The following is a 13931-nucleotide window of genomic DNA, read 5'->3' as shown; positions in this document are numbered from 1 at the left end:
GTTGCAAATTTCGCTGAACTTGGGTAGGGCGGAGTTGAAGGATGGTCCCTCTCTCCCTGCAATTTTCATAATTGTTTACCCCCCCCCCCCCCCCAAAAAAAAAAATCCTAATTAGCAAATTTTTAGTTTGTTGGGAATTAAAATCATTTCTCAAAAATTAGTGGAAAAAGGAAAGAACTAGGGCCATGTCTATAAAGGAAGGGAAAAAATGAAACAAAAATTAGACTTCCAAATTATGATAGGGGTTCCTCATGTGGTACTACATAGAGATGATCTTGTCGAAGAGGGTAGAAATGAAAGAAAATAATTTACAGTTCATTTAGAAAACAAAAGAACAAACTGGGCCAAGGGACTTGGGCCTCTGCCCCTTGTTGAATGAAGATCTTTGCTACCAAAAAAAAAATAGCCAAGGAAACTCCATTGCTTGTTCGAGTTAAGTTAAACAGAAAAGCTTGTCTCTATAAAATAAAATGAACGACTAATTTACCTTCAGTTTTACCCTTTTTCTGCCCTGTTTTTTGGCGATTTTTTGTGCTAGTGGAACAAAAACACAAAATCTTCCTTTCGAATGTACCGGTTTATTCTTATGTACAAATGAAACAAACCAGTCTCTTCTTCTATGCTAAAAATAAGATTTTTGAAACATCAAAAACCTTAATATTTTCAAAAGATTTTTTTAATAAATAAGATACTAGATTTCAAAGAAGAAAATTTCAGGAAAATAAAAAACAGTTTTAAGTGATAAACATTTGTTTTAGAACAGAAGCGTTAATCAAATGGGCCTAGAGGTATCCTTGTTTTATCCATGAGAGAATATTATATCGAAAAAATACATTAATGACCTAAGTTGTTAAGGTAAGAGCAGTAATCTTGCACCAAATGACCATATGAGGAGACAAAATTCATCTGTAGCTCAAAAAAAAAAAAAAAAAAAAAAAAAAAAAAAAAAAAGAGAATAGGGGAGGGGGGTTGGTTATGGCACTCACTCTTCATCCGAGCCTGAACTTTCAGAACTTGAACCACTGCCTTTTTTATGAGATACACCATTAGCAACTGCTCCTTTCTTCCTTGTATCTGGTTTATCGTCACCATCATCACTGTACTCACTTTCATAGTCATCATATGCTTCTTCTTCCTCTTCCTCTTCCTCCTCAATTCCATCCTCAACAGTTGGACCCTCATCTGCCATGGCACCTCCTCTTGTCCCAGCCCGGCTTCGTTTCAAAACCTTCAACTTCAAACTTGTCTTTTTATCACAGCCAATCCATGAGTCACACAGGCAATAGGAAGTCAGATTGTAATTCCCTTCTGCAGGGGCCTGGAACTTACCCATCACCAACCTTGACCCATTTTTCACCTTCTCAACTGCTTCTCTAACTGCAGCATTTACCTCCTTCAAGCTTGCCCCCAAGCCCTCCTTTGTCTCTTGAACGGCCTTTGATGCAGCTGTGAGAGCTGCAGCCTCATCCATGAAGCTAACCTTCTGTGACATCCACACATTGTTGGTTGAATCTGCAAGCAGCAACCAGAAATTTTCTTCCTTGGGAAATGGAAAGTAAGGGGCATGTGGAAGGGCTCCAATTAGGCCATTCCCACGTTTGAGTGTGATCCATGCATGCATGGTAACAATATCACCCTCTTGTATGCCTTCTTCTCCTTCTGTCTCACACGTAATTTCAATTGTTATGTTAGGCATCATTTCCAGGACAATCTCAATGTCTTGAACTTCAGAAGCAGAGAACCCTGCAGCTTGAGTCAATAGCTCAGCACGCTCCTGAGGGCTCATGTCTTGAAACTCTTGAAATGTGCGCACCTTCTGGAAAAATAATTAAGAATTATATTAATTCAAGTCCAAGACCAGTAAAATAATATTAAGTAGAAAAACATATACCATGAACCATTGATGATACCAGAAGTGAAAAACCCCAGGAAAAAAAATTATCATTTGGACACACTAGCCCCCCAGTAAAAAGTTACTATTTATGTTCCAAATACAACCCCTCTAAAAATAGGATTATAAGGTGAATCACTGCTTGTGGCTACAGGAGCGAGAACAGAATATCTGGTACAAGTATTTCAATCTCAAGAGGTGTTAAATCTGAATATCACACACATAAGAATAGAAAACTGATATGTCCAACACCTTAACCTGGGCTTCTCCCTGCTCATCTGGAATAATCTGAGACTCAGATACACGAATGCCCGGTAAGCATTTTCCAACTTCCATGAAAATGATGAAACTTCAATTTCATACTATTCCTGTGCCTCAAACCTACATAACTACAGTTGTTCCGGAAGAAATAATAATACATCGGTTTTACCCCATCTCTGCTACATGGATAGTTTCAAATGAAGGGAATAATTGAGGTCCTCCCAATGCTGCTAATAATAAATGAAGAAGGTGACACAGAAAATGGAGGCATGAATAGCAAAACCAACATTGATGATACCAGAAGTGATCCAAATTCAAAACTTACGTCTATCTAGTTTGACCAAAAAAATCTACTAATATAGGCAGGGTAATAATTCTAATGTCAACCTAAACACCCTCCTCGAAAAGGTGAGTGTCAGCAAATCGTAATTATTATACAGAAGAGGGATCATACCAACAAAAATAGGTAATGGTTTTTTATTTCATACAAAGTTGACTAAACACTACCATCGGACGTACATACCTTGCGGGCAATCTTTTTGACAATTGCCTCACTAAAATGGGGAAGTTGAAGAAAGGGTGCAACACCTTCGATGGATCCTCCAGTAGCCTTTCTTGCATTAAGAGGAACAGCCTGCAAGATGAAACATTATTTATAGAAAACACACAAGTTAGGCAGACAAAGATAGAAAATAGTAAATTCAAGGAATTGTCTACTAATGATGGAGTAACAACTGAAAGTTTTACAAAAATAAAAATAAAAATAAAAATAAAAATTAAAGCCCTGACTGACTGCACTAATGAGAGGCATCTTAAAGAAAATTATGAGAAATTTTTGTTGGGAGATTTGATTCACATGAGGTGCAGAGCAGGAAACGTAACGACTCAAAGGTACAACCATACATGGATCAGTGGCTGAGTATGCAGGTAAATAAGTTTGCTTATATAATGCGATTACTATTGCCATTATAATTATTTGTAAACAAAAACGGTTTTTTCCTTTTGTCTTTCTACCCATTTAAAACTAAACATCAGATCCTTTTTCCCCCCTTCTTTTATTAAATAATAAGATCACTTCCCTGCTCATCAAACAAGAGAAGGGTGAGATCACTTCCCTGCTCATCAAAAAAGAGAAGGGTGGGAACGTGAGAATTTGGAAAATTTTGTTTAATTTTAGAGAAAATAGTTCTTCAGCTTTAAAGTCATATCTTTTCTTAAAGGGTTAAAACAAAATGGGTTCCTTGGCTTTCCTGTTGTGGGAATAACCATTATAAGTAAAGTAGGCAAATGCTGTTCCTTGGTCAGAAATTGTTTATCCATTAAAGCAGCCAAACATAGGCAAAAGTAGGAGAAAATATATATCTGACTTTTGCAAGATTTTATTAGCATTGATATGTAAATAACTTCAATATAATTTCAAACACAAGGAAATCAAATTATGAATGTCAAAATACATATGAAGTGGAAATGACAGGTCAACAAGCACACCACCATCAGAAGAATACACGAGGAAGACATTGAAAATAATACCTGAATGATACTTTGAGAAAGCTCAACAACCCCAGTTGCAGGCCTCAGCCATCCATGTCCTTGAGGACTGCGTGGTATAACTGCCATCTGCATGCATAAGCAAACAAAAGAGTAACTCTTCAAGCTCTTGCCAAGCTGATGGAAATCATTTTCAAAATGACAAACATCCCTCAACACAACAGATAGCCAACTATGATGGAAACTTTTCTTCATCTCCACTGGGAGGAAATCATCTTCTCTTTTTCACTTATCTAAGCCTTCTCAACTAGATGAGGCTGGCTATGTGGATATCATAGTTGCCAAGGATGTCCAGGTGGTTTGGTGGCACCTCGAGGCGACACCTTGTTGCCTTGATTCTTTCCCCACCTTGAACACTCTGCTCGCCTAGATGCCATGACAACTTTGATGGATAATTTTTAGCAGCTCAAATTTATAGTCATATCTATTGTTAACCTGATGCCATCTGCATTTTCTGTCACCCTTTCTTCCAAAGCATTTCAGTCTATGGTATGACCCTTTAAGCTTTTCATACCTTTGGTCTGTGCAACAAGCTGCTTCTTGTTAACAGTTGCAATGGCTAAAACATCTTGATGACTTCCCCTCACCAATTACCTATTAGAGTGACTTCTAGATCACTTTGAACATTATGATTCCTTTGTTTAATCCTTTCTAGCTTTGCCAACACAACTAATGAATTTAACGTACAAATTCAGAAAACAAAGACAGCCATAAAGGGGCATGAGAGGGAAGAAACTTTTTTTCTTTTGCCGGGGGGGGGATAAAGAAACATGGCTGTCTTTCTAAAATAAGCTTACTATTTGAGTGGAGCCAGAGTCTAACGAAAAGGAGGACAGGTGACTGAACGAAGGCCCTTCTCGGATGGAATAGAACAATCTGACCTAAACATAGGCAATTTTATACTCTATTGCCTATTCAACCCTAACACTATAATTTGTGGTCTAGTGCTTCAAGTACGATTCAATTCCCTCCCTGCAAAGAAAACTAGATCACATGCAACCAAGCACTTTGACTGGGTAGAGTAAAGGCACATGATAGCTGATCTACAACAAAAGAAGCAAGGGTGCTTGTTCATAATCTCATAGACCTATTATCTAAGATGGGTTTATTAGAACGTTTTGCTGTGGACCAGATTCCTGCATTCAGAGTTCCACCAATCCTGTCTCGTTATCCCCTTCTAACCCATATATCCAATTAGAAGAACCCAGACTGACAGGGTCATGATGTCATGAAGGGCTGCTTTTACTAGTTGTCTTGTGAACCCTTTGGGGTGAATATTTTGTATAATTTCTTTAGTTTTTCTTATGACAGCCCCTCCCAACTTTTCAATAAATGGGTTAAATTGGGAGAAACAAAGAAGTACCTGGCATCCTCAGGATATGGTAGGAAGCAGGGACAGTCTATTCCTCAGGCATTCCCAAGCTCTGCTCCTCCCTCATTCCATTAACAACGGATCTTGGTCCCCACCTGTTCCCTTCCCCTCCTAGGGATCAGCTCCTTTGGCTACCCTCAAGAACAAATATTTTCTCCATCGCCTCTGCGTGGAAAAACATTTGCACCCGCTCCCCCTGTCCCATGGGCCAAACTCACTTGGGTCAAAGGCACATCCCCCACCAAGCTTTCACCATCTGGAGAACCTTCACCCATTTCCTTCCCACCCAATCCATGCTCCTTCATCATAACATTCAAGCCGACCCTGCCAAGCTTTCACCATCTATCCGCACCCCTTTGACGCTGAGTCCGGTTCGATCGCCTCAACTTTTGGGTGGTTCTATGATACTTACGTTTGGTGGTTGTATTTCCCACATCTGGATGGAGCCCAACTTTTGTAGATGGACCCCCCAAATCTTGCTCTATTGACTAGATATGGAAGGCCATTTGCAAGCATAGTTCCTCCAAACTCACTCTTTCACCTGTCAAACCTCTTGTTGATAATCCAAGGAATAAGCACATTGTTGTTACCTAGGAATAGAAAACTCTCTTTTGATTGCTCCTAGGCTTGCTTAGCTTGGGGCTTCCACTCCCCACTCTTGTATTCTTCTTCTTCTTCCCTTTGGAGGGTTTACAATATATTTTTATTCAACCAAAAAAAAAAAAAGTACCTGACAGTTCAGTGACTTCCAGTTTTTAGCTATACCATAAACTGTTTTCCTTTCTTCTTCTTTTTTTTTTTTTTTTTCTTTTGTTGGGGGTGGGGGGTGGGTGGATGTACTGATCTATGACTAACTACTAATGCTCAGTTGCACCTTGAGCTATCAATTATCTACTCGGGCAAAGTTGACCAGCTGATCAACCTCCCATAGGAAGGGCATAACTGCTACTCTGAATCTCCAATCAAATTAAGCATGAAGTCAAAGTGAACAGATTACTTCCTGCAATTTTCTCCAATCCCCCACCTTATAACAGTTTACTAATGGCAACTTCCTCATCAAATTCACATGCGATCTATGCCCACTTCAGAGAACTACAAAAAGTAGATAATTTCTATGCTAGGCTTGTAGGTATACTGTACATAACATTTCAAAGAAGCAATGTTTCATAACCATGCTATAACAAACTCAATAATGCAGAACATGTTAACATTGAAATCATAAATCACCTTCATTAGTTCTTCAAGAAGGCGAGGTGCAAGTTCAAGCACATGCCTAAAGTCGGCCAGCAAAGCTGATGGTAATGTTCCTGCTTCGCGAGTTAATTGTGCCTGAATCAACAATTCTGTCTGTAGGAAAAAAATAAAAGAGCATAAGAATGTGAACAGACTAGTAATGATGAGAAAATAACATAGTACAGCATCTTGACGACAAGGCATCCAAGTGATTATTTTTTTTTGGGGGGGGGGGGGGGGGGGGGGGAGGGGAATTCAAGGCAGCACCTAGCAAGGCACCACGGGTAAAAGGAACTACAATAATCTACCTTAACAAGGGCAGGATGCTGCTTCCAAAACTTTGCTTGCTCTTGCTTAATGTTCTTAAGGTCCAGGTTCAACTCACTCCTGACTAACATGAACAGTTTCTGCAGGGGCTCACCATCACTCCTACGAACTGGCATTTCCTTGTACTCAGCAGCATTAATGAAGATGTCTACAACCTTGCTGTATCATGTACATGTTATTAGCAGTAAATAATAATAAGTAATTATCCCACACTGTATGGTCATTCATAGTAACATAAAGACTCTCTCCTTAAAAGCAACTAGTTGCAGATCCACTTGACTATGTGAGGGACAAGAAGAAACCACAAAATCAACTTGACAGATGCCATTCGCAAGCGGACATAAATAAAACACCCTTTTCAAATAGTTGATGCAAAATACCAAGAGTCCTTCCTAATTGCAATCAAGCAGGATAGAAAACTCAGTCATTCAATGACAAAGAGATCTCCATGCATGAATAGAGCTTATTAACACAACAGAAGTAAGGAAAAAAGAAAGCCTTGATCCCTGAAATATATAATGAAAAAATGCACATACCTAGGAGCCAATGAAGGTTTCATCAAGTGATAATAAGCATACAGCGTTTGATGCATAACATAGTTTCCCGTATACTTTGATGACCTCGAAAGATATATAACAGCCATCATCAAAGGCAGAAGAATGCAGACTCCAACAATTCCAAGTAAAAGTATTCCCCCAGATGCTCCATCAATGTTTAGAAGGAACTGTGGCAGAGCTATGCCCATTTGAAGCCCCTGCTTGAAACCCAATAATTACAATTTTTAGTCTCAGATGCAGCTAACAAGAAAAAAGGCCAAAAACATGGCTTCTTCTTATTATTATTATTTTTTGGGTGAAAGCTCCTTATTCACATATGAGGGAAGTATATGACCTGTCTGCCATCTGGATGACCATATTTTTCAAAATTTTCTCTTGATGTAGGATCTGTTAGAGCCTGATAAGCTTTGGATATGAATTCCACGAAATACGTGTTTGCCTCTGAGACCAAAATTCAATGGTTAGCAAAGATTTATCATGCCAAAAGAGAGCATCACATTTCTAACCAACCTGAAGGCCACATAATTTTTTTTTTTTTTTGGGGGGGGGGAAGAGGAGGGAGAATGAACGCAGGAAACATTCAACCTGGATCTGGATTTTTATCAGGATGATATTGAATGGAGAGTCTCCTATATGCCTTCTTTATCTCAGATTCTGAAGCTCCAGATTCTAATCCAAGAATGCTGAATGGCTCAAAAACTTGGATCTGAAGGAAGAAAAATACCAACTATGAGACGCAGCATTGAAAAATTCAGAGTAGACATTCTAGTCTTTGTTTTTATATAGTAGTAACTCAAATAAATCTCATAATCCAAAAATTATCATACACATTTAACGGTTTGATTACATTTTCAAACAAATTAACTCAGAACTTAAAAATATAAAATAACTACAACTGGAATTTGAGATAATGCCAACAAATAAAAAGGGGACATCCAGATATAGGATCAACATTCGGCCTTAGACGGTTTCTCATGCATACTTATCTCTATAACAGTACTTATGAAATAACCACACCCACAATGCTATTTCTAATAAGACAACCTAAAACCTAAAAATAGGGGAAAGAATTGCAGTAGATGTGTTTTGATCAGGGAAAAGAAATCTATTCATACTAGTTCTCTATGCCAGGCAGGTTAATCTTTCCTATTCCATCCTCTCCTATCATTATATCACCTCCTTGTTTTGGGTTTTCTTGTTCTCGTCCTTCTTCCCATACTGTCATATATCCATGTATTCCCTATTTTTATTCAACAGTATCTAATTCCCCCATCTCCAACAGTCGGACCTCAAATACATATATCTAAATAAATAAAATTAGGAACAGCTATTTTCAGAAAAGAAGCATTTTGCAGAATCTTTTCTAGGATCCTGTCATCGGTAGGATATGAAAACTTCCTATCCACTTGAATTAAAGAAGCAATATTCATTGTGTATGACACGCCAGTAATCACAGATGGGAAGTAAAAGTTCTGAAATTGACCTAACAATAATAAGACTCATATCAAAATTTTGACTAGACAACTTAGCAGTTGACCATCAATGCCCTCCACTGAAAAAAGAAATAGGAAAAGAGAAGCTAAATACCTCACGGTTTATGTGTTTAATGTAATAGACGAGGAATCCCATAATAACCCAGAGTAGCACAAGCGTTAAATTACTATATGTTGAGAAGGATGAGATCTGCAAAAACAAACCAAAAAATTAAAGAGGTTTAAGGACTATAAAAAACAAAACTCCCACTTATATCTTTGGAAAAATGTATAGATAGAAAATCAGCAACTGACCCGCTTAAATATGGATTTGCGATACTTCCCTGAATGTAAGCATACAGAACACTGACAGTGAATGCTCTTTGTTTTTCTAGATGCAGCACGACATAACTTGAGTATTGTGTAAGGCACTAAAGGCAGAGCCAGAACTGTCAAGATGAAAATTGGGAACAGCGAACTGTTTTCCTCTGATGCAGCCATGAAGGCTTGTTTCAATTAGAGTACCTATATAAGAGATAATTGTTAAGTGCAAACACGGACACAGATAAACTTTAGCAGAAGCAAGTGAGCTCATACTCTAGGGGGAAAATGATGTAAGATACTAAACAGTTCAATATCAAATAAACAAAACCAAGAAAAGCGAACAAATTGAACCACAGCAGAATGACTTTGCCTAATTAACCCACCAGCAACTCCCACTTAATAAATGCGTTAAATTTTGAGGTATTACTAGTTTACGCCAAAATTAGATTGCATAGCTTTGTACTGAATAAAAAAACATGGTTGAGCGGGCCATTCTTCCCAACTAGACAATAAACACGACACAAATACTCATCCATGCAGCCAAAACCATAAACCTCTAAACCCCTTTTTCCTTAACATAATGTAAACCAAAATTGCAGACACTCCAAGAAGGAACAGAATCAACTTCAATTCAAGAATGATGATAATGCCGATACACAAAACACAAAGAACCCTCCGATCTCAAATCAGAAAATCCAAGATTATTCAGAATCCGTAATCAAAGAATAAAACACAAACTAAAACTAGCACAGACCAACAATCCAATTAACAACAATCTGCAACAGGGGCGGAGGAATAAGCTGCTTTATTCACCAAATGTACAACCCAAAATTCACGAACAAAGAAAGATGAAACACAAGAACACATCCGCAGACCACAATCAGCATAAACCAGCACAAGCAAACCCAACCTGAAATCCCCAATTTCGAGTTGAAATAGAATACAAATCCAATAACCAATCCACAAAAATATATGAAATCAAGAACCTCATCTCGCGAAATTATAATGCAAAACGAAAACCCGAAATGAATAAAACTAACCCTAAAAGTGGGGGAGTTGTAGGATCTGATCTACCCCTATGTCCTTACGTTTACACTGCTTCAGATCTCCTGTCTTTCTTACGACGGCTAGAAGAAATGAACCATATATAGTACGAGAGAGAACCTGTCAAGAAATGCAGTGGAGTGAGGTTTACCGTTTACCTGCTCCCCATGAATGTGTTATTATTAAAAAGGCTAAACTGTAGCTGAACGGACTATTGGTTAGCTTAACAGCTCAAAATAATTATCGTCACATTTGTTAAACTAAATCCGAGTCGTGCAATCAAATTTTTTTTTTTATTATTATTATTTATTTATAAGGATTTATTAAGTTTAACATAACATCACCGGTGGTTGGTTCTTAAACATCGAGGTTTTGAGATAATTTCTTCTTCACTTTGTTGAGAGTAAAATACCAGGCTTTTGCGGTTCGGGTTGGACCAGACCGAGCCTAACGGTTTCGGCTGAAAAACACCCAGCCCAAACACGGCCTATTAACAAAATAATAGTTTCGGGCAGGTTTTGGTGGCAGATGCAGTTTGGGTTCAAGCTGATTAATGGTTTATGTTATGGATATTTTATAATAGACCTACTAGGTCGATTAAACTACGAATAAAACAAAGGCACTAAGCAAGGTGTATAATTTGAATCACATATAATATCTTTAAAGATAGGGATAAGGATCCAATCAAGCGGGTATTTTGTATTACTCTTAGAGTCCATATCGGATTCCACAACTACAATCCAAGTAATACAGTACCTTGTTGATATGTAAAATTTATCAATAACATTTAAACACATATAAGCATTAAGTTATCTCAAAGTTTATCGTATTGAATGTTCAAAATAAAAAAAATTATACAAATAAGTACAAATTATAGAACTAATATGCAAAAGAAAGTTGGCATCTTGATGAATTTTAATGGGTTGTATTTGCTTATTCTCCTTTCCTTTCTTAATACTTGTAAAAATGGATCAAAATAAAACATTAAAAAATTTCCAAATAATAATACACTTAGCTAAATATTTACTAAGCTCATCTTCCAAATGGCAAAGGCTTTGACAGACTTGTTGTTTGCATATTCCAAAGCAAAACAATTAAGAAAAACAAATGGATACTTGAGGTTTTTCTTATCTTTTACATTTAAATTAAATTTATTTTATTTATTTATAATGGGTTTAATGGGTTGATTCATGCTAAATAGTTTGGGCTAGACATGGACTAGCCCGGCTCAGCTCGAACCAGTGCAAGTTTAGGTTGTTCAGCCCAAACACAGTACATTAACTTGGGTCAGTCCGGACTATAATCGGGCCGGCCTCTCCTCCACGGTAGCTTTCAACAACGACATTCGATGAAAACCTCGTTCTTCATCTCCTTAATGCTTGTTATGGATTTTGTTTCAAGTTGAAACCAAAGTAACCTTGAGATGCGACGACAGAGAACTGCGACACCATCGCAGTAACTAAATCTCAGTTCCGATATCCAGCCGTTCTCATCCTTTTCTATAGACCAAGCAATCCAAAACTAGTGCTGTTCAAGTATCACGCAGTTGTATGACGCAGTTGTCTCTCTCGCGGAACCTAAAATGAGGAACTTCTTGTAGGTATGTCTTTTCTCGTTCTCTCTCTTACTCACTCAATCATTCGTTCTTTGAATTTGCCACTCATTGAATTCGTGATTTATTGTTGTCGATTCGATTAAGAAAATGAGTTCTCATATGCAGTTTTACTTGAAATTTAAAGGATTAATTGAAACATTATCAATATCTTTTGTTGTTAACATGCATTGCGAGAACATTGCTTTGAACATCATTTTCTGGAAACTAGGTTTGTGTTACTGCAGATGCAATGGGTGGGCATACATACAGAATATTGATGGTGTCTGATTTTTTCTACCCCAACTTTGGGGATGTGGAGAATCACATTTATTATCTATCACAATGCTTGCTTAAGCTTGGTCACCGCGTGGTGGTCCTGACTCATGCTTATGGAAACCGCAGCGGGGTTCGATATATGACTGGTGGTTTGAAAGTTTCCTATATTGGGGAGCCCATGATTACTTTTTTTGATTCTAAATTTGTTTTATAACGATAGCTGTCATAAATTGTTTTTATAACCTCAACAAGCTCCGAGGTTCTTCTTAGTTCCAGTGGATCTAATGAAAAGTTTCATTGATTGCAAATTGGATTACTTTTAATGTTTTATGTAGAATCGGGGAGAGTGAATTTGGACGTCTATGTTGGTAGTGCTCTCTTAGATATGTATGTTAAATGTGGTTGTTGCGATGATGCCCACAAGGTGTTCGATGAGATGCCTAAGAAAAGGTGGTTTCTTGGAGTTCTCTGATTGTTTTGGAGCTTCTTGTTATTTTTCCTTTTCAAGAAGAAATTAACTACTTCTTTTGTTTTAATCTAATGGGTCCATACTAGCAATTCTGGTTAACCTCCTGTTCTGAGTAGATCCATCTAATCTACAATTGATTTTGGTTTCTTAAAAGGAGCTTATGATGATGAAGAGGCAGCAGCACGTGCTTATGATTTGGCAACATTGAAGTACTGGGACAGGACACCATACATAACTTTCCGGTGAGTATTCCCTTCATTGACTTTTTAGCATTACAATTTAATTATGTTTCTAATTTTAATTAGATCAATTTAATGTGTTTACTGTGTGTAGTTAGAGACATATCAAGAAGAGATTAAAGAGATGGAGGGCTTATCACGAGAAGAGTATATTGGATCATTAAGAAGGTACTTTCAACCAAAAATAAAAATAAAGAAGTGGGTTATTTAATTGAAGTACTTTGGATAATGTTGTATTATTTTTTTCCCTCTATATATGTTGCTTGATTGCAGGAAAAGAAGTAAATCCTTGTTTTACCTGTTACATGTAAGTTGTTCTTTGAGATTAAGCAAATTGAACTTCATTTCCTTCCTGATCAAATCTGGCTCTGTTCTTTGTTTTGTTGTAGTTTGTTTCCTATCACCAGTTGAGCAGTCTTCTTCTGAGTTGCACATAAAATTCTTCATTTTACAACTCGAACCAACGGTGATTCATCTCTCTCCTCCGGTTTTTTAAGGTGAACTGGTGTGGAATATCTGGTGTTTCTCGGGACCGATCCTGATTCTGACCGTTGAACAAGTAGAGGTAAGTCTTAGTTTTATTATCTTGTTTCTAGTTTAAGCATGGATTATTCTATAGGTTCTATTCATTGGGGAAGTTTTCATGGGATTCTTAGCTGAGCTAGGGCATTTGAGCTTTATGGATCATTGTTTCTCGTAACAAGTGAGAGCGTGAGGCTGTCAACATGGTAATTATGTTATGACCGTGAATTCGTTTTTGCTGGGCAACTAAACCTCCTCATATTTGTTGTAGTTTTATGACCTAATCACCTAGGCAAACGATTGATGTAATACTGTGTTGAGTTATCAAAACAGTACCAAGAAGAATCTTTTCACATGGAATAAAGTATAGATTTGGGGCGATTGTTAGTAACACAAAATCAGATGGATGAATGGCTTTATAGTTAAGATTGAGTGCAAGGAATATGGAGGTGAAGGTTTTCTGAATGTCAGCCGGTTCCTCTCCTTTGCCGTTAGGGTGGAGCTCATTCGGTCTATCCTTCAATCCTCCTATCTTTATTGGTGTGACATTTTCCCGATTCCCAAGTCCATCTCGTCGGCAATGAAATCTCTCTTTTGTGCCTTTCTCTGGAAGGGCCAGGATTCCTCGCGATTCCTCCGTCCCATCAGTTGGTCCAACATCTGTCGGCCTAAAATTGAGGGGGGCCTAGGAATTCAGCAGATCCAAGAGGTCAATTTTGCTGCTTTGCTCAAATTCATTTGGAAAATCGTCTCCAAACAAGATTCCATTTGGGTAAATTGGGTTTACTCTTATCTTCTCAAA

General features: G+C 37.7%; 2 protein-coding genes and 1 long non-coding RNA gene across 6 annotated transcripts in view; 2 read left to right on the top strand and 1 right to left on the bottom strand.

The window, feature by feature from the left end:
* Positions 1-737: 737 nt before the first annotated feature.
* ATERDJ2A (DnaJ / Sec63 Brl domains-containing protein) lies at positions 738-10208 on the bottom strand. 3 transcript variants are annotated; one of them, XM_089142208.1, is made up of 11 exons: positions 10074-10208; positions 8977-9186; positions 8777-8872; positions 7775-7895; positions 7524-7630; positions 7169-7386; positions 6614-6791; positions 6300-6419; positions 3683-3769; positions 2676-2786; positions 738-1816 (listed from the first exon to the last, which is right to left on the bottom strand). In XM_089142208.1, exons 2-11 carry the CDS (start codon positions 9160-9162, stop codon positions 983-985), a joined length of 2058 nt encoding a protein of 685 aa, XP_088998334.1. In that variant the 5' UTR covers positions 9163-9186; positions 10074-10208; the 3' UTR covers positions 738-982. The 3 variants fall into 3 exon arrangements, with proteins under 3 accessions (XP_088998334.1, XP_088998333.1, XP_088998335.1); XM_089142207.1 differs by having other exon boundaries at positions 10026-10207; XM_089142209.1 differs by lacking the exon at positions 10074-10208 and adding an exon at positions 9896-9992.
* Positions 10209-11348: 1140 nt separating this feature from the next.
* LOC149029868 (uncharacterized) lies at positions 11349-13120 on the top strand. 2 transcript variants are annotated; one of them, XR_016171205.1, is made up of 5 exons: positions 11349-11629; positions 12235-12349; positions 12523-12610; positions 12702-12775; positions 12997-13120. It is a non-coding gene; the product is annotated as an uncharacterized LOC149029868 (long non-coding RNA). The 2 variants fall into 2 exon arrangements; XR_016171204.1 differs by lacking the exon at positions 12235-12349.
* A 21-nt stretch (positions 13121-13141) lies between these two features.
* Positions 13142-13931, top strand: part of LOC149029867 (exocyst complex component SEC10b-like) — a 28695-nt gene continuing 27905 nt past the window's right edge. The window contains exon 1 of the mRNA XM_089142205.1: positions 13142-13172. The gene's annotated coding sequence lies outside the window, so the exon portion shown is untranslated. The remainder of the gene's footprint in view (positions 13173-13931) is intronic.

Source organism: Hakea prostrata, chromosome 1 (assembly GCF_041222555.1).
Source record: "Hakea prostrata isolate BN-2017 chromosome 1, UWA_Hpros_2, whole genome shotgun sequence".
In the NCBI taxonomy this organism is placed as follows: domain Eukaryota; kingdom Viridiplantae; phylum Streptophyta; class Magnoliopsida; order Proteales; family Proteaceae; genus Hakea; species Hakea prostrata.
This window is presented reverse-complemented; position numbering and strand designations above follow the sequence as displayed.